This window comes from Rhinolophus ferrumequinum, chromosome 23 (assembly GCF_004115265.2).
Source record: "Rhinolophus ferrumequinum isolate MPI-CBG mRhiFer1 chromosome 23, mRhiFer1_v1.p, whole genome shotgun sequence".
In the NCBI taxonomy this organism is placed as follows: Eukaryota; Metazoa; Chordata; class Mammalia; order Chiroptera; family Rhinolophidae; genus Rhinolophus; species Rhinolophus ferrumequinum.
The window spans coordinates 38,319,152-38,340,476 of record NC_046306.1 but is presented as its reverse complement, the minus strand read 5'-3'; the positions used below and the strand labels follow the sequence as shown (position 1 = coordinate 38,340,476).

Below are 21,325 nucleotides of genomic sequence, written 5' to 3'. Positions count from 1 at the left end.
ACGACCAGGGCAACCACACTCTAATGGAGTAGCTCACAGCTGTGGTACGCACAGTTATGGGGAGAGGCTGGCGAGCTGCCAGACACTGAGTAAATGGCAATCGTATACGGAACTTACTCAAATCATCTGTGAAATGAGTATGAGACATGCTCTGTTCAACCCTAATATGCGGGGGCCGGATGATGAGCGTTTTAAAGCCAGCATGAGAGATCTGGTTTTGGATACTGCACCTGCGAGTGCTTTTGAATCCTTAGTTGCCATTCTTACGTCCTATGTGGGGCAGCGGATCCATGAAGTTACCATTGCATGGCCACCCCAGGGGATGTTGAAAGCCGGAGGCAAAGAAAGTTAAGACAGGAGGTCAGAGAAGTTAAGGCCTGGAAGCCCAAGTCAAAAGTAAAGGGGCGAGGTCATAGGCCTCAGAGAGTAACACGCCCACAGATGTGGTGTGATCTCATGGCAGCAGGGGTCGATCAGGGAAAAAATAGACCGACGACCCAACGCACTCTTGTTGGAACTTTGGAAACAACTGTGTCCGGAACTGCAATTCCAGCAAAGCCTAAAGGAGAAGTCCGGGAAAGTGTGACCCACTTCCCTCCAGGACTTCATGGGGTCCCCTGAGGCCGACTCCTTTCAGATTGACTGGGGGGGGTGGGGCGGGGGGCAAGGTGCCCGGTTAGAGGGGACAAGCGGGGACTGGAGGCCCCACATGGAAATATCCATACATTGGTCCCCTTCTAATGTGCAGAGGGTTTTGGCCCTAGCTGACACGGCGCAGACTGCAGTCTCATTTACGGGAACCCAGAACTGTTCCCCGGACCAGCAATCTGCATTGATGGCTACGCGGGAAAGACTGTGACTGTGAAAGCTGTTTCCTTACCACTGGGTATAGGAAGGCTTCCCCCTCGTACCTACAAGGTTTATGTCTCCCCCGTTCCAGAGTATATTCTAGGGGTGGACGTGCTACATGGCCTCAGCTTACAGACGACGGTAGGAGAGTTCTGTCTCCGGATCTGGGTGGTGAAAGCGGTGACACGCGGGCATGCTCACCACCCTCCTCAAGTGTTGCCAAAGCCCCGGTACATGGTTACAGAGTGACAGTACCGCCTGCCAGGAGGACAGGAAGAGATTGGTCGTACGATTTTGGAATTGGAGAAGACACATACTGTGAGGCCAACGCACAGTCCCTTTAACTCCCCAGTAAGGCCTGTCAAGAAGCCAGATGGGACCTGGCGAATGACTGTGGACTATAGGGAGTTGAATAAGGTGACACCACCTTTGCACGCTGCATTGCCTTCAATTCACAATTTGATGGATCGTCTGACTGTCCGCCTGGGAACATATCACTATGTAGTGGACTTGGCCAATGCTTTTTTTTCCATTGACATTGCACCCGAGTGTCAAGAGCAGTTTGCTTTTACTTGGGACGGGCGGCAGTGGACTTTTCAAGTCCTTCCGCAAGGATACTTGCACATCCCTACTGTCTATCATGGGCTCGTAGCCCAGGACTTGGCACAGTGGGATCACCCATCCTCTGTGGTCCAGTTTCACTATGTTGATGATGTTTTACTAACATCTGATTCTCTTTCAGATTTACAGCAAGCAACTGCCTCTCTTCTCCGCCACCTGAAGTCACGCGGCTGGGCGGTGAACAGGGAAAAGGTCTGAGGCCCTGGCTTATCTGTCAAGTTTTTGGGTGTTGTGTGGTTGGGTAAGACAAAGGTCATACCTGAAGCGATTATTGATAAGATACAAGCATTTCCCCGACCGACCAACGTCTCCCAACTGCAGACGTATTTGGGTCTGCTGGGGTATTGGCGGGTGTTTGTACCACATTTAGCACAAATGACAAGGCCCTTGTATAACATGATAAAAAAGGGGGCCTCATGGGATTGCACAGAGGCTATAATGCAAGGCCTTCGTTGCCGCAAAACGGGCAGTGTAGCAGGCACAGGCTCTACAAGTAGTGGACCCTGGTCGCACGTTTGGACTTGATGTTCATGTAACCCAAGAGGGGTACAGTTGGGGCCTCTGGCAATGGCAGGAGCGTCTCCGGTCGCCAGTGGGATTTTGGTCCCAATTGTGGAAAGAAGCGGAAGTCCGCTACTCTCTGATAGAGAAACAACTGGCTACTATGTAGCAGCCCTAGTGGCCACAGAAGCCATCACAGGGACGGCACAGGTGTTGGTTTGCACAACCTATCCCGTCCAGGGGTGGGTCCGTACGTGGACCCAGGGACCCAAAACGGGGGTGGTGGAGACCACTACCCTCGCCAAGTGGGGGGACTACTTGGAGCAATGTAGCACCCTTATTTCAAGCCCTTCGAGCACAGAGCTACAACAGGTCCTGGGGCCTGGGGCCTGGGCTTGTAGCCTAGGCCATGCCAAATGCTCCACCCATTTGGGAGGACTTGGAGCCCTCGCCCTACACAGAAGGACAGCCCCCAGTACCTGAGGATGCCTGGTTTACCGATGGTTCTAGCCGAGGAGCTGCAGCCGTTTGGAGGGCTATTGGTGTGCAGCCCAAAACAGACACCATTTGGTTTGATACTGGGACAGGCCAGAGTAGCCAGTGGGCTGAGTTATGGGCTGTGTGGATGATAATCAGCCACGAGCCCAGGCTCCTAGTTATTTGTACTGACAGCTGGGCAGTGTTCCGGGGCCTAACGTTGTGGCTCCCTACGTGGAAACACCAAAACTGGTTGGTAGGACAACGTCCACTGTGGGGTCAAGCCATGTGGCAGGACCTCTGGGACCTAGGGCAGAGAAAGGAGGTGACCCTAATGCGTGTCACAGGTCACTCCCTCTTAGTGTCCCCAGGAAATGATGAAGCAGATGCCCTAGCACGGGTCCGATGGTTAGAACGGGCTCCTGCCACTGATGTGGCCCATTGGCTGCATAGGAAACTGCAGCACGCTGGAAGCTGAGCCATGTGGCAGGGAGCAGATGCTGGGGTCTGCCTTTGAAATGGCAGGAGACAGCAGATGCCTGCTATGATTGTGCGGTCTGTGCCCAGGACAGCCCCAATGGCGGAGTCTCCCCTTAGAGACACAACAGATTACGCGAGGGAGGGCGCCCCTCACTCACTAGCAAGTGGATTACATTGGACCCCTGACTAAGGCCCACAATGCTGTGTACCCGTTCACAGCAGTGGACACTGCTATGGGGTTGATGTTTGCTTGGCCGTGTCTGGCTGCGGATCAGCGACTTACAGTGGTCGCTCTTACAGGGCTGTGTGCCCTCTATGGGCACCCCCAAGTCATTGAAAGTGACAGGGGTACCCATTTTACGGGGCAAGAAGTGCAGCGCTGGGCTGCCAGGATGGACGTGCAATGGTTGTTTCATACCCCGTACAATCCACAAGCAGCTGGCATGATTGAACGCTACAACGGCCTTTTGAAGCAAGGTCTCCGGGTGTCAAAACACCCTCCCACTATGCGTGACTGGGCCTCGCGTCTGTGGGACGTCTTGAGAATCCTGAATGAGAGACCACGGAAGGGAGGGCCTGCACCAGTAGAAGCTCTGCTACATCAAACGGACATTCCCATTCAGTTACAAGTTACCACAAGTGAGACTCTGTTAAAGCCAGGCTATGGCAGAAATGGAAACATTTTGCTGCCAGCACCCACATGCTTGAAAGCAGAACGGCAGCAACGGACTTGGCCCTGGCGGGTCAAAAGCTCCCACTGTTGGTGGTTGGGCCTGATAGCCCCATGGAGGGCTGGTTTGACCCATGATTTACAAGTGACGCCAGGGGTGGTGGCTGAGTGGCCACCGCAAGTGCCTGTGGTATACGGAGGTCCCGACACTGGGACAATTTTGCGGGGAACCTATGTGCTCTCGCTATGGCCTATTATGGGGTCCCCTGTTTTGCTACATGTTGAAACTACGCAAGGGAACCCAAGCACTGCCATAAATGTGTGGTACCACAAACCAGGAAAGGTGCCAGTGGCAGTGACCCTCCTTTCTCAGGACGAAAAGCTAGCATGTATCCTCCCAGATGGAAGGGATTTGCCATTGTTGGTTCCCATGACTACTGTTTCTTTCCGCCCGTAGGTGCCTATGGGCTAATGCAATAGTGGATTGGGCCCACACTTTTACTGATGTGGTGAAACTGTCATCTTGTCAGATCGGCACGTTGGTACAGCCCCGGGTTGCCATGGAAGATTCGCTGCTTCGGTATAAGACACCGACTGTATAAGTAGACATCGGAGGACAGCCCCCTGGGGCATTACTTGAACTGAACTGGAACCTTTTCTCGTGGGTTTGGTTTCTCACACAGGGCCCCTCGCAGAAGACGCTTGTTGCGTAGATTGTGAGGCAAGACCCTGGAGGGGTAGAGTGTGGGTAAAGAGCCAGGAGAGCAGTTTCCAGGCTCTTGGCCTCACATGGAAAGGTGCTGGCTCGGTTATTAGATGGCCATCCACTGTGGCTGGTTGGCCATCAACTGTTAACTGGTTAGCCATTAGCCACTAATATAACTGCCATGGCTATGCTGTCAAGGTGGTTGGCAGAGAAGTGGACTGCGGATTGCGGATCGTTGTGGCTCCTGCTTCCTGTGTCTCCAACCCAGCCACCAGCAAGAATATAGTGGTATGACTCCCCCCATCCATGGCTCTGTTGGTGTTCCTATTTGGTGTCACCATACTCTGTGTCCACCTGCCGAGAGCGGGAGTGGGACCAGAGACCCTGCATGACAATGTGCCAGGCACAGTCGTAAGTGCTTATATCACTGTTCTACTACTACCATAATAGTTAGTAGGTACTATTATTCCCCCCAATTTACAAATGAGGAAACTAGGCACAGAAAGGTCAGGTAACTTGTCTTAGCTTCACAGAACTAGTAAGTGGCAGAGCCATGATCCAAACCCTTCTTCCACCACGTTGCATGTACCTCCGTGTGCCAGAAAACACGCACACATAAGGGTGTTCACTGCAGCACTGTCAATAGTAGTGAAACATTAGCCTGCCAGCCCATTGATGAGACAATCAAGTGTGAGGCAGTACCGCAGCGCAGTGAAAAGCCATGCGCTAGCTCTGGAAGTGGTCACCTGGAGAGATCTCAAAAACAAATGTTGAGACAAAGCAAGTAAAATCCAAACACAGAAAGCGGAACTGTATATTATTCATGGAGACTAGCACAGGTGGTAAAAGTATAAAAGGATACACTGGAAAGATACCCTCCATATGTAGAATGGTGTTTGTCTCAGGGGAGAAAGAAATGGGACTAGGGAAACAAAGACAAGGACTTTTAAAGTTTATCTGTGATCTATTATTCTCTCCCCACTCCCTCCCTCTCTCTAGCCCTCTACCTCTTGAGCAAAAAGGAAAACACTGAAATCGTAATCCAGATCATTTTATGATTGGATCTGCACAAATGCGTTGCTCAAACCTGACAATTGTTTTTGTCAAGGCAACATACAAGTCTTTTGCTTAATCGGGCATCTATCTGGAGAAATCCCCAGAGAGATTTCTCAAGCTCCCTTCTATAGTATAAATAACTTAAGAGATTCGGTAGGTTATACTTCCAGCAACAGCACATCTCTTTGCTTAACCTGTAGGCCTCTGAGGAAGGAAGGGAGAAAAGGGTGGGGAAGGAGGAGGGAGTCAGGGAGATTCAGTTCTGCTTTTTACTTAGTAATTGATTGGTTTAAGACAGTGTTTGTTTCTCTTTAGGGCACCAGCTCCAAACTGAAGTTTTTTTTTAAAAAAAGTTCCAATTATTTTCTTGCTTAACTTTTTGTGTGTGGAGGAGGAAGGGTAGGTTATAATCAAATGTTTAATTGCTCAGGTGGAAAGATGCAGTGATTAAAACAAATTACCCCTCTACAGCTCCTTTTAAAGCTGGTAGGCAAATTGGTTACCTAGAAACAAAGACTTATGACTAACCCTCTTCCTGTATTTACCAGTCAGTAAATACGAAACCATAAGTCAAATGTTGACACATTTTCCTAGAACTGTAATAGATTTATAGAGGTTAATGTTCTCAGATTAAAAGTCGCTAATGGCTCTAAGCAAGAAGCCAGGTCTAAGGGGAAAAGAAGGCATTCATTTTTTGGAAAAAATTGACTTTTAGTGCCAGCATGGAGCTTTTGTCAGCTGCTTTAAATGCATTCTTATTAAGTGCATTAACAAGAATGTGTAGAATTGCAGAAGAGAATGCAGACAGCTTTGAATTTAATGGATTCTCAAAGCTCATGACTGTAAGTCTACGTTTTGTACTTCTGTGAGGAAGCCCCTCATAAGAGCATGTACATCAGCTTTAAACAGTATTTTAATTACCTCGTTTGGAGAACCTCATAACAAATCCTGTTTCATTTCACTGGAGTTTACTACATGCTATGTATCTCTTAGGGGAACAGGTAGTGTCCAAAAATTAGTAATATACATGTTAATTCTTGAGAAATTTTGACTCATTTAGAAACTCAGATTTGGCTTTCTCCTCTTATGCCTTACTACCTAGGGAAAAATAACTTTTTTTCATTGACATTTCTTTTTCCTTTTCAGATTAAGACTTCTTTAATTGGTGAGATCTGAGTATTATTTATCATGATTGTAGTGAGAAATTGGGGTGCCCTTGTGGGGTTCAGGGACACCTACCCAGGGACTTACCTTCACTGTTCTCCTACCAACCATGTTTTCTTGGTCAGATTCTGAGGGTCTTCATGGAACCCTTCATGCCACCATTCTTTTGGGAGACTCTCGGTGCAAAGTGTCAGGTCCAAGGCACATTTATATTAACCCAACAGAACTGTATTAAAATGAAATCTTGTTGGGTCTAGTCTCCTAAATTCTAAAGTGAGGCTTATTAGAGCAATGTGGCAAAATCTGGTGGTACAATTTTAAATTTTCTCATTTGATTTCTGACTTTGGGAATTATAAGCTACAGGAATATATGCCGCTTGAAAAAATTCAGATGTGTGTAGAGTCAATAAAAGGTTGCCTTATATCCGCTTTCTCCTACCTGAACCTTACTTTCCTTACCAGGTGACTATTGTTTAGGACACCTCCTTGTATGCATTTACATAAAACACACACCAAAGCTTCTACTGGGCCAGTGGTAAAATTCTGAATTTAAAAACAAAATCTAAACAATTTCCAGGTTTGTGAAATTAATCTATAAACACAAAAAATTTAAATAAAGACAAAACCAAAAGCCTCATCATTTTACTCACATGTTGTATTTTATTTCTTACAATTAATGGCTAACAAAAGAAAAAAGTAATTGTAGCACCCTGTGATTTTAAGATAGTAACTGTAACTCAAATGCTAACCCACTCCATTAAACAAAGAATCTTCCCCCAGGGCTATAGTGGGGTTTTATTTAAGTTTCCCAAACCCAGTGACAACTAATAATTTTTATTAGCTACAAAACACAAAAAAATTAATAAATTGTATTATTATTCCCCATAGTTAAAAAAATTCCACAAATGATACATTTTCTCTAGGGACATGATTCATTCACTCAAACCAGAATACAACTACGAAAATACCTATAATTACAAGTCTCAGACTGGAGTCTGGCTACTTTTGGGGGTTATTTGATGGTATACCAAGGGGTATTGCTAATGATACGGTGAATATGCTCAAGAGAGCAATTTTTACTCAAGGCTAAGGAACCACATATTTAGTTTTCAAAAATATTAAATGGAAGCTTTTTTCCTCAAAGAAAAATATAGAGAACCCCAATATATACAACAACTTTTAGGAAACTGCACTGCACTGGCTGTAGTAGTTGGCTGATGCGAATTCTCCCTCCACACCCTGGGGGTGCATGGCCCCTTCACTCCTGCTGTACCCTGGGGATATGTTTGGAACACCAAGCCTCACTGACCTCCAATTTCAGTTCAAAGACTGGGCATCCTGCCTGGGACACAGGAAGGTCATCGGGGTTCAAGAGCCACCAACGCTATGCTAATTCTGCTGGCCATTTTTCCAGGTAAATCAGTCAGAGGTAGCATAGTTGCTCTTTTATATGCTGAAGTCCAATTCTTTAAATCTAAACTTTCCTGGCTTTTCAGTCTTTTGTTTGCAAAAATTTCAACAAATTAATACTTCTGCTGTGCTAATATAGCTCTCAGATCCTGTGGTACTTCCATTTTAGGTTATAGTAAAGAGAGATATCTTCCCAGCACTGTGAAAAAGTGCTGAATGGTCCCAAACAGTGTCCTGTCCCTAATCTGGTTTCTGAATATTCTGTTTCTTTTCCTTCTTGGTATATTCTTCTAGTCGAAGAAGCCACTTTGCCCAGTACTGGGAACAGAGCTGTGTGTCCATGAAATGTGGGTGGGCAGGGGATCCATCTTTGTAGGCCACCACAATTAAGCCACATTGAACCTAAGAAGAAACAGTAGGATCAGAGTTTAGGTTCATTTCCTTCTTACTCCAGGGCAAACACAGAACAAAACAAGCTACAGTAATATTTCCTAACTCAGTTTCTAAGATGGTTGGTAAAAGACTGCACCAGGATACACAAGAACACAAAGATGACAGGTAAGACACTGAAGAATGGACTGGAACAACAAACAGCCTAGGAAGAGGGGGAAAAGGGCTTTTTAAAGTGGTAGATGGACAAGAAACAGAGTAAGCAGTGGGATACAGAGTAAGAACCATAAGGAATTAAGTAGCTACAAACCATGGAACAAAGCTTTAAGCAGAGGCTCAGTGCCCTGACCTGAAAGCTATAGTTGGCATCATTGTTTATGGCACCCACGTACGCCACAACCTGCAGTGGGTTGTCAAATGTATTTCTGATGAAAGGTTTTGGTTTTTCTGAGGTCTTCCAATCAATCACACACAGCTTGTCCCTAAAGAGAAACCAAACGAAGTCTTTGTAGGTAGTAGTTCAAACAAACAAACAAAAAAAACTCTATTAGGTTAACCCTCTCACGTATAGTTTACTATTGTCACCCAATAACTGTTGCATCTATTCTCCACTTTCCAAAAACACAGCTCCCCTGAGTTTTACTTCTTAGGATTAGAAAGGGCTGATGTTCTCTTTCCTTTGAGCCCTTTATTCAGTAAATGAGCCTGTCCGAGGTCTGATAGAAAATGCTTCCTAAATGTGTGGGAATGCTGGGAAATGGGAAATGACTTCCACAGTTCAAGTTTCTACACTATCTTGAAATTCGTTTGGATCTCCATGGCCTCCTTTCCTTTATCTTAATTGATTTTGCTTTGAATGAACCACAACAGACCAGTAGCCAAGTCTCCATCATAAAAGACTAAACCATCATAGTGTCTCAGAAATTCTCTTCCTCAAATACCAAGGCTGGGCGCGGCCGGTTGGCTCAGCTGGTTAGAGAGCAGTGCTCTTAACACCCAGGTCTCTGGTTCGATTCCCAAATCGGCCAGTGAGCTGCGCCCCCCCTCAACTGGATTGAAAACAGCGACCTGACTTGGAGCTGATGGGTCTTTGGAAAAACACACTGTTCCCCAATGTTCCCCAATAAAAATGTAAAAACAACGAAAAAAAACCAAAACAAACAACAACAACAACAGAAAAACCATGGCTGGGATACAAATCCATCAACACTTAATAGGCAACGACTATATGCAGAAATACAAATAAGGAGACCTGGTCCCTGCCCTAAAAGATTACACACACGGTAGGGTGTTTTACTATTAGGGATATTGGGGGGAGGAGGGGAATTCCTGCCCCCCCTTTCTTTAAAATCAAAAAATGAGTGCATTCCTCCCCACTCTCCCCATCTTGGTAGGATTTTATACTTGTCAACTGTAGTCAAAGGATCACAGGGTGGGTGAATGGACTAACAACTGGTGAATCTCAAAAGGCTCTATTTGTTTAATTTGTCTTTCATGACTTCAATTTCAAAATTAGCAGTTCAAAGGGAGATTTTGTACAATGTATGTGGCCTACCTGTCACACAGCTCTAGAGTTACAACTTATGCAAGGTATTTATAAAGTCAGTCTAGAGTAGTACTGTCAAAAATTAGAAGTAAAATGCGAGCTACATATATCACTTTAAATGTTCTAGTAGCCACATCAAAAAAAGGAAAAAAAAAACCAGGTGAAATTTTAATATTTTATTTAACCCAACATATAAAAATATTATCATTTCAACATATAATCAAAATTAAAAAGTTATCAGTGGGCTATTTTACATTTTTATATTAAGACATTGAAATCTAGCTGCTATTTCTAGTTCTCTTCCTTCAATAAATCAGAATACCCTAAAAATAAAGATTTCTCCCATGGACCACTGTTTCTAGCAAGTACTATAACTTGTAGAACCTAATGTGGAAAAAAAAAATTTTAGTAGTATAAACCCAATAAAAATTGCAACAAGACAGTCTACGAATAGCTCTTAAACAAATGAAAAGATGCTCAGCTTAATTTATGTGAAATGCAGATTGAAATTACAAGATACAATGGTAATAAAATTACTAACATTGTATTGTTAAAGGTGTGCACAAATAAGCACACTTGCATATGTGATAACTTAAAATGCACATACCCTTTCACCCAGTAATTTCTCCTTTAGGTATGGACTGGAAGAGAGTAATGGTTTGATATACTGGGTGCAAGTGACAGTTTCTGGAAAACTTAATAAGTACTCGTGCCCAGGCCTACTTCAGATCAACTGAATTTACCCTAACTGCATATATCACCACCAAAACAAACAAACGAACCCATGTATCTGCCTAGAGAAACTCTTACAGTAGTATACAAGGAGACATTCACTGCTGCAGTTTGTAATTTGAAAAACTAGAAATAACTTGAATGCTTCCAATAGGGAAATGGGTATGGTTCATTCATACAATGGAATAGTAAACAGCAGTAAAAGGAGAGAACAGGATCAAAATAATAATGCTAACGTTTATTGACTAGATAGTATGCATTTTAAGTACTGTATAGGGAATGTCTCATTTATTCTTCATAACAACTCTATGAGGAAGGTACTATTATTTGTCTTATTTTACAGATGAACAAATTTAGGTACACAGAGGCTAGGTAAGTAGCCTAAGGTTAAGATGAAAAGTCAGGCAGCCTGGCTCTAGAGCCCAATATCTCAGTTCTGTGATACTAGAGATTTATGATCTAGAGATTTCTATATATTCTGAATTTCAGATATGTAACAAGACATAGTGTTATGTTTGTGGATTACAGATAGTGCTGAGTGTGTGCGCACATGTGTGTGAGAGTGCAGAAAGTAGACTGGGATTATGTTGTGTGTGCATTACACTTAGTTCTGTGTAGGGTAAGCAGTACAGAAAGTAGACTAGCAAGGCACAATACCAAACTTACAGCAGTGACTGTCTTTGGCCAGGGGATTGTAAGAGAAGGGAAGAGGTATTTAAAGGTGATGTGAGCTTAATTTATTATATTTCTTTAAAAAAAATTTAAAGCAAGTGAGACAAAGTGTTAACAGCTGTTAATTATGAGGAAAATAATTAAAAGAGAAAAGAATGTTGCAGATCTATATAAGCTAATAAGGAAAGATCTCCAAGATACATTTTCAGGTGAAAACAAGCACGGTTTGGCATTTTTTTGTTAGTAAGTGGGGGTGGGGACAAATAATTGTACATATTACAGAATCACAAGAACTTTTTAAACAGAAGTTGAAAAAAGAATGGGGCTGAAGGATTCTGGGAAGATGGCAGAGTAGGAAGTACCAGGAATCTGTCTGCCCACCTAGACAAAAACTGCAACAGCAGAATCTGTCTGATATAACTATTATGGAAATATAGTTTACTGAAGGCTTAGAGGGTGAATTGTGTTTAGTTTTTGTCAGTTTTCAGCTCTTAGCACAAAAGTAGCTATCATTCCCCACTCCTCATTCATGGGGCAGACAGCTGTGCACATGTTCCTAGAGTAGCTTGTACACAGTTGTGCGAGTCAGAGTGGACAGAAGGACCATGTTCTCCAAATCAGGGATCTGTGCTCTCATCACTGGTTGCTGTTTCTGATCACACAGGTGCAGACAAAGAGGACAGTGGACATTGTTGTTATACCTCCCCCATTGTTGCAAACCGCTCTCCCTCCAGCTGATGTGAGTTCCAGGGGACTTAAAGGGCTGGCACCACTCTCTTTTTTTTTCTCTTTTTCTCTTCTGGGAGTCAGACATCAAAGACTATGACATGCAAATGTAACAGCATACATGAAGGAAGTTAGAAAGTAATTGAGCACATCCAGGGAAAGGCACAAGCTCAGAAAAGACCTGAGAAGACCTTAAGTTTATACCTCAGGCTGATGCTTGGCACACACATTGCCTAAAACAGTAATAAATCCAAAACAATAAACATAACCCAGCCAACCCTGGGGAAAGGGAAAATCTGATGTCCAATTACCATGATATTAAATTCAAACGTTCAGTTTTCAACAACAACAAAGTCACAAAGTACACAAAGAAACAGGAAAGTATGGCCCATTCAAAGGAAAAAAAAATTCAACAGAAACTGTCCTTGAAAAAGATTTGATGGCAGATCTACCAAAGACTTTTTTAGAATCTTAAAGATGCTCAAAGATCTCAATAAAGGTAAATACATGAGCAATTATAACATCTAGTATTTCTGTAATAATATTTTGTAACTCCATTTTTTGTTTTCTACATGATTTGAAAGTAACATATATATTTTTAAATTGTCAGTCTAAAAATATTACTATAACTGGTTTGTAACTCCACATTTTGTTTTTTACATAATTTAAAAGACTAATGAATCTAAAAACTTATTAGTTTATGATTTGGTAAACACAATGTAGAAAGACAGCAACAACTGAAAGGGATCAATGGGGACAGAGCTGTTAAAGAAGCAGAGTTTTTGTATATTATTAAAATTAAGATGGTATAAATTCAAATTAGAGTATTATAACTGGGATGTTAAGTGTAATATTCATGGTAATCACAAGGAAAACAACTATATATAGAATATATACACAAGGAAATGAGGAAGGAATTTAAACATTTCACTACAAAAGAAGACAATAAAATTATAAAGACAATAAAATGCGGAACATGAGACAAAAAAGACATATAGAAAACAAATAGCAAAACGACGTAAGTCCTTCCTTATCATCAATCGCTTTAAATGTAAATAGATTAAACACTTCAATCAAAAGAATAGATAGGCAGAATGGATAAATACTCATGAATCAACTACATACTATCTCCAAGAGACTCACTGTATATCCAAAGATGCAAATACATTGAAAGTAAAAGGACAGAAAAAGATATTCCATGCAAATAGTAATCAAAAGAGAGCAAGTGTGACTCTAACAGCAGAGAAAATAGACTTTAAATCCAAAAAGGTAAAAAGAGACAAAGAAATACATTATATATTAATAAAAGGTTCAACAGACCAAGAAGATAAAACAATTATAAACATATATACCTAATAACAGACCAGCACAATATATGAAGCAAAACATGACAAAATGGAAGGGAGAAACACAGTTCCACAATAATAGTTGGAGATTTCAATATCCTATTCTCAATAATGGATAGAACAACCAGACAGAAGATAAGTAAAGAAATAGAAGACTTAAAACAACACAGTAAACCAACCAGATCTAACGGACATACAGAACACTCTACCCAACAACAGAACACAAATCTTCTCAGGTGCATATGGGACATTTTCTGGGACAAACCATAAGTTAGGCCACAAATTAGTCAAGATTTATTTAAAAAGATAAATATCACACAAAGTATCTTTTCTGATCACAGTGGGATGAAGTTAGAAATTACAATAAGTAAAACTGGAAAACCACAAAATTGTGGCAATTAAACAACAACAACACACTCTTAACCAAAGAAGAAATCATAAGGGAAATTAGAAAATAAAAGACAAATGAAAACACAAAATACCAAAACTTATGGGACACAGTGAAAAGTGTGAAGGGGAATATTTATAGCTTATGATTCAATGCTATCTTACAACTTAAGGAACTAGAAAATTAAGAAGCAAACCCAAAGTTTGCAGAAAGAAGGAAATAAAAGATTCAAGCAGAGATAAATAAAATAGGTTATAGAAAAAGAATAGAGAAAAATCTATGAAACCAAAAGTTTGTTCCTTGAAAAGATCAACAAAATTAAAAAACTTTTAGCTAGATGGACTTAAAAAAAGGAGAAGACTCAAATTACAAAAATTGAAAATGAAATTGGGGACATTACTACTGATTCTACAGAAAAAAGAGAGTACTATGAAAAATTTTATGCCAAAAAGTTGGATAACCTAGATGAAATAGACAAATTCCTAGAAACACAAACATACCAGGACTAAATCATGAATAAATAAAATATATGAATAGATCTACAATTAATAAGAAGACTGAATCAGTAATCTAAAATATCCTGGCAAATAAAAGCCCTGGACCTGATGGCATTACTGGTAAATTCTAGCAAACATTTTAAAGAATTAATACCAATCTTTCTGAAACTTTTTTAAAAAATTGAAAAGTAATGACCTCTTTGTAACTTATTCTGTGAATCCAGTTATTACCCTGATACCAAAGCCAAAGACACTATAAGAAAACTACAGACCAATATTCCTTATGAATGCGGATGCAAAAATCCTCAAAATACTAACATACCAAATTCAGCAGCATATACCATGACTAAGTGGGATTTATTAGTGTAATACAAGGATGGTTCAATGTACAAAACTAATGTAATATACCACATTAATGGAATGAAGACAACCACAGAATAATCTCAACTGATGCAGAAAAAGCATTTGAAAAATTAAGTGATAACAACACTCAACAAATTAGAAATAGAAAGAAACTACCTCAACATAATAAAAGCCACATATGAAAAACCCACAGCAAACATCATATTCAATGATGAAAGAGCAAAAGGTTTTCCTCTAGAATCAGGAACAACGCAAGGCTGTCTGTTTTCACCAATTCTATTCAAGAAAGCACTGGATGAGCACTAGGCAACACAAAGAAATAAAAAGCATGAAAATTGGAAAGGAGGAAGTAAAAGTATCTCTGTTCACAGATAGTATAATCTTTTATGTCAAAAACCTTAAAGAATTTACCAAAAAACTGGTAGAACTAATAAATAAATTCAGCAAAGTAGTCAGATACAAAGTCAACACACAAAAATCAACTGCATTTCTGTACACAAACAACAAATAATTTGAAAAGGAAACTACAAAAACAATTTCATTTATAATAACATCAGAATGAAAACACTTGGTAATTAACCAAGGAATGAAATCTATAAATCATTGCTGAAAAAAATTAAAGAAAACACAAATAAATGGAAACACATTCCATTTCATGGATTGTAAGGTTTATTATTGTTAAGGTGTTCATATGACTAAAAGTGATCTATAAATTTAATGCAATGTGTATAAAAATCCCATTGACATTTTTTGCAAAAATAGAAAAACCCATTCTAAAATCCGTATGAAATCTTGAGGGACTCCAAATAGCCAAAATAATCTTGAAAAAGAACAAAGCTGGATGATTCACACTTGTTGATTTCAAAACTTACTACAAAGCCACAATAATTAAAATCGTGTGGTATTGGCCTAAGAATGGAGACATATAGACCAATGGAATAAAATAGAGATGCCCAGAAATAAAACCTTGTCTATATGGTTCTCATGATTTTTGACAAGGGTGCCAAGTCCATTCAATGACAGTCTTTTCAACAAATGGTGTAGGGAAAACTGGATATCCACATGCAAAGAATGAAATTGGACTCCCACCTAACATCATCTACAAAAATTGACTCAAATTGGATCCATGACCTAAAAATAAGACTTCAAATACAGGGCCAAAGCTTAATGACAGTGGATTTGCCAATGATTTATTATTCGTGTGACACCAAAGGTATAGGTAACAAAATAAAAAATAGACACACTGGGTTACATGAAAAATTTTTTAAATTGTGCATCGAAAGACACCATCAAATGAGTAAAATGGCAATCCACAGAATGGAAGAACATATTTCAAATCATATGTCTGATAAAGGATTAATATCCAAGATATATAGAGAACTCTTAAACTTCAACAACAACAACAACAACAAACCCAACCAAATTATAAAATGGGCAAAGGACTAAACAGACATTTTTCTAAAGAAGATATACAAATAGCCAATCAGCATATGAAATGATGTTCAACATCACTCTTAGGGAAATGCAAATCAAATCTGCAATGAGATATCACCTCACACCTTAGGATGGCTACTATCAAAAAACAAAAAAACCCAAAAACAGAAAATAACAAGTGTTACAGAGAATGTGGAAAAACTGGAACACTTGTGTGCTATTGGGAATATAAAATGGTATAGCCCCTGTATTACACAGTATGATGGTTCCTCAAAAAATTAAAGATAGAATTACCATATGATTCAGCAATGCCATTTCTGGTATATATCCAAAAAATTAAAAGCACAGTCTTGTAGAGATATTTGTACACCCATGTGCATAACAGCATTAGTCATAACAGTCAAAATATGAAAGCAACCCGTGTCCACTGATGAACAGATAAGCAAAATATGGTATATACATACAGTGGAATATTAGCCTAAAAAGGAACAGAAATTCTGACATAATGCTACAACATGGATGAACCTTGAGGACATTACGCTGATTGAAATAAGTCAGTCAGAAAAAGACAAATACTATGATTCCACTTATATGAGGTTCTTATAGAGTAGTCAAATTCATAGAGACAGAAAGCAAAATGGTAGTTGCCAGGGGCTGGAAGTAGTGGGGAATAGGGAGGTTATTATTTAATGGGTATAGAGTTTGTTTTATCAGATGAAAAATGTCCTAGAGATGGATGGTGGTAAGAGTTGTATAACATTATGAATGTATTTAACCATACGCTTAAAAAAATCAATTCTATGTGTATTTTACCACATTAAAAACTTTTTTAAAAAAGTAGGGTGGGTAATTCTTCAATTATAGTTGACATACAATATTATAGTAGTTTCAGGTGCATATATTACCTATCAAAATTTCTAAAATCTTAAATTTCTAAAACCTTAGTTTCAAAACATTCAATGGTTACATTCTCAATGTTGATGCTCTTTATGTGCAGAACAAAAAACAAATAAACAGCAGTACTGTTTATTATATTTTATAATCCCTATGAAATGTGTCTGGTGTCAATTTCTTGTAGGTCTTTAATTGTATAGCTCCACTGGTTAATCAAAAGGGCAGCCAAAAATAGTCAATTAAATTTCTAGGGGCCGGGCCAGTAGCTCAGGTGGTTGGAGTACCGTGCTCCTAACGCTGAGGTTGCCGGTTCGATTCCCACATGGGCCAGTGAGCTGCACCCTCTACAGCAGGGGTGTCCAAACTTTTTTCAACGTTTTTCACCAAAGTCCATGTGTGGTAAAATACATAAACAGCCGGGCCACTCACTCGAGGTGAAGTACGTATTGCCTCACCTGGTTTATTTAAGTAAACTAAATATATTTTTGGAATTTGCTGCGGGCCAATTAAAAACTGTGGCCGCAGTTGGCCTGTGGGCCGCAGTTTGGACACCCCTGCTCTACAGCTAAGATTGTGAACAACGGCTCTCCCTGAAGCTGGGCTGCCGTGTGTAGCCAGAGGTAGCATAAGCTGCCATGGGATGTCGCGGGCTGCTGTGTCCTGCTGCGGGCTACTGTGCTGCCGTGGGCTACCATGTGCTGCTGGGAGTGGCCAGTGGCCAACGTGAGCGGCCATGGGCTCCTGTGTGCTGCTGTGGGCTACCGTGTGCTGCCATGGGCTACTGTGTGCTGCCACAAGCGGCCGGCAGCCAGCGTTGAGTGGCCAGCAGCCGACGTGAGTGGCTGTGGGCTGCTGTGTGCTGCCGTGAGCTACCATGTGCTGCCATGAGTAGCGGGCAGCCAGCGTGAGTGGCCGGCAGCCAGTGTGAGCGGCTGTGAGCTGGGGACGAGACTGCCTCAATGAGGGGGAGCGCAAGGCTCACAATACCAGCATGGGCCAGGGAGCTGTGCCCTACAACTAGACTGAGAAACAACAGCATGAACTGGAGTGGGGGGTGGGGTATGGAACAAAGGGAAAAAAAAAATTCTAGGCACACAGGACACTTCTCAGATAAGAGGCAACTATGGCACAAAACTACTTGGTGGCCTAAACACAGTTTCCAAAGTAGAGTAATAAATATTGTCAATTTTTTTAAAATTTAAATTTTAACTACAGTTCCAAGGGTTACACTCACAGATTTTTTTTTCTCCCCCATCCTACTATAGTGCTCACATACTATTTTTTGGAATAGGAGTATCTGCAGTTTTCAGCAACCCTTGGAATCTGGAGTAAGTGGGAAAAACAGTAAAAAGAGCTATTTAAAAATTAAAGGAAGCTGTAGTAAGCTCAGAGTTCCTATCCATGTCAAACACGACCTGGAAACCAGAAAGAGTTGATTTTTAGGGCTAACAAGGTGCTATTTTTAGGGAAACAGGAAAGAAAATGTAGGAATCAAATTGGATCTTATGGCTAGTACCTTGCTGGTATATGCTGGAAAAAAGGCCATCCTAGGGACACTGAAAAGTTATACCTTTCCTCCAAGAAATATTTTGATTTTGGAACACAGGATTATGTGGCCCTTCCTCTGTATCCACCCTTACCTCCTGCCTACTACCCAATTCTTTTACCTATCACATTGATATTTTGACTTTACAAAAGCTGCACTTAAGCACAATTTAAGAGGAAAAAGCAGTATTTGACAGGCGCCATCTGTCCCACCCTGAATTAATTCACTTCCATATCTTGATGGAAACAATACTTACTGATACTCAGCCACACAGTCCAGCAGACCTACATACTTTAAGGTCTCATGTTGAACAGCGCTTTCAAGAGCTCGAACTCCACTGACATCTTTTAGAATATGCTGGATGCTTTCAATGTAGCCAGATGTGAGATTTTCATCTCTCTCTTTTACGTTCCCCTGGGGTGAAAGTATGCTTTCCAAGGCTTCATGGAACTGTTTCCCTTGTAAAAATATGTCTGAAGATAAAATCAGGGAAAAAAGGAAAAATAAAACAAAAAATTCCAAACTAGTACTAAAAAACAAATACTCTAAAAAACTCAGTAATAAAATTAAAAATCACACGAGATTTACCTTTAAGTGACAACCTGAGACACCACATTTCAGCTTCTTGTGACACCTAAGAATGCACTTTGAAAACCAAAGGGACTAGAATAGCTTAGACAATAAAATGGATCAAAATAAAGTATTTCTGAATGCATCAGGCCAAAATTAGAATTGGAAGATCTGGGCGCTACAGAACCAGATCTAATTTAAGGTACTCTGAATTTAAGTATCCATTTTAGTAAATTAACGGGTTGTGATAAATAATTTTTAGAAATTTAGGAAACTGATTCTGTTTACACTTCTTTTTACAACCAAAACTTAATTATGTACATAGAAATGATGGAGGAATCCTTGTAATAACCAGCTTAATGACAGGCAAGAAATGAAAATCAAGGCACAAATTAAAAAAAATGAATTGTTGTGGGGATGGTGTGGGACTTAGGGAGAGGGGAAGAAAACATGTAACATTCTTCTCCTGCACTTTTTTTAAGGAATAGAACAGCCTAAGATAATTGCTCTGTCCTGAATTTTTTTCCTTATATACATTTAAGAAAGGAGAACACATGGGGGCAGGGGGTTATCACTTTGTGAGGGGTGTATATTACATTGTTTTGTACACCTGAAACTAATAAAAATAAAATAAAAAAAGAAAGAAAGGAGACCACAAACATATTCACCAAACACAAGAAGTACAGTGGTACCCCGGTTTTCGAACATAATCTATTCCGGAAGAATGTTCGAGTACTGAAACGTTCGAAAACCAAGGTACCACTGTACTACATATTCACTTGACTCTTGGTAAGGGAAGAAAGAGGGGGTGTTGTGCTAAGCAGTGGCCTTGGTGCTTTCAAAATACTGTGTTACCTTTCAAATAGGACAACCAGCAAGATAAAGATCATTACCCCCATTTCAGTGAATGAGAGAGACCTAGGCAGAGCTGTTAATTTGCCCAAAAGAAAAAAGCTGGACCAGCAGCCTATTCATTCCAGATCACCACACAGCAGAGCTAGGAAGGCAAATTCAGGGACCATCACTTAGATACACATAGGAACAGTGTAAAAAATATACATGCTTGGAGACAGAACCATAGAAAATGAGGAAAACAATCTCACCTAATGAGGTAATATCAAACCCTATTACGTTTGTCAGGTCTTTTTACAAAGATTTTGAAAGGTCAGTTCTACCACTGGCAAAAGATGGAATCGCTTCCAGGAAATTACTTGGAGACTTAAATGAAATTCAACTGAGCAACTACGTTATTCTATTCCAAATTTACTTGGCTCAGTTGAACTTAATGTCAGCACATGAAAGAAAGGCCTGTAAGAGATTTAAGACCGGTAGATAAAAACCTAGGAAAACAGGTGTAGTGTTCATCTACAGACTAGTTTAATGAAGAACACAAACATGTTAAAAGCAGGAAGAAAAAACTGCTTTATCAACCGCCAAGCAAACAGACAACTCATTACCCACTGCAGACTTGGCCTCTGGCTAGGGTTCTTCACATGTAAGAGGCAACGAACATGAACTGTAGAATACAGGATACCTTAGATTGTAAGTCTCAGAACATTAAAAATGATTCAATTTTTGTCAAAATAAATTTTAAAAGATTCAAGATTTATTGCAGATAGCATTAAGTCAGAGTATTCACTCAATGAGTTAAAGGAATGAAACTGAAATGTTTTCATGTCCCAGTATATAAAGGATATTAAAAATAAAAAATTCATGAGTCTCCAGTATTCTGATTGATAGAATAGGCAGGATGGATACTTTAGGATAAAAAAAATCAGTGTAGCAAAAAACTGAAAAAAATAAACCATTTCCACTATGATTGACACATATATAAAGTCAGACTTCCTTATCCTCAGCAATCTTCAAAAGATAAACTGATGTTTGAGAAATTGACAAAAAAAGTAAGATGCCATTAAATGACTTTTTTATGCTGCTTGTTTAGAAAGCAGAGAATAGAAGCATACTTTGGAGATATTGATGGTTCAGTTCTACCGCAATAAAGCGAGTATCAAAATAAAGTGAGCTATAATCTTTTTCCTTCAATTTGTATTGCAACACCTGTGAAGAGCAATAAAGTGAATCACAATAAAACGAGGTATGTCCGTAGTTTGGTTGGTACTAATGAACTTTCTTAAGGCAGCCCCTGCATGTATTTCTTGGCCCACACACCTGAGGAATGTTATAAAGGGGTATGGCCTTCATCATTTTTGCCATATCTAGGTGCCACTTATATACTTAATATTTTTCTTTAAAACTCGTGACCACTTGTTTATTGTGTTGTGTGCGC

At 40.4% G+C, this 21,325-nt stretch overlaps 1 protein-coding gene across 2 annotated transcripts in view; it reads right to left on the bottom strand.

Annotated features, from left to right (window-relative positions):
• Positions 1-7,175: 7,175 nt before the first annotated feature.
• The window catches only part of MGME1 (mitochondrial genome maintenance exonuclease 1), a 16,444-nt gene continuing 2,294 nt past the window's right edge, over positions 7,176-21,325 (bottom strand). For both annotated transcript variants that reach the window (XM_033094649.1, XM_033094648.1), the window contains exons 3-5: positions 18,725-18,941; positions 8,674-8,806; positions 7,176-8,336 (exon numbers count right to left, since the gene is read on the bottom strand). In XM_033094649.1, the coding sequence (XP_032950540.1) occupies positions 8,175-8,336; positions 8,674-8,806; positions 18,725-18,941 (512 nt within the window). In that variant the 3' untranslated portion in view covers positions 7,176-8,174. The remainder of the gene's footprint in view (positions 8,337-8,673; positions 8,807-18,724; positions 18,942-21,325) is intronic.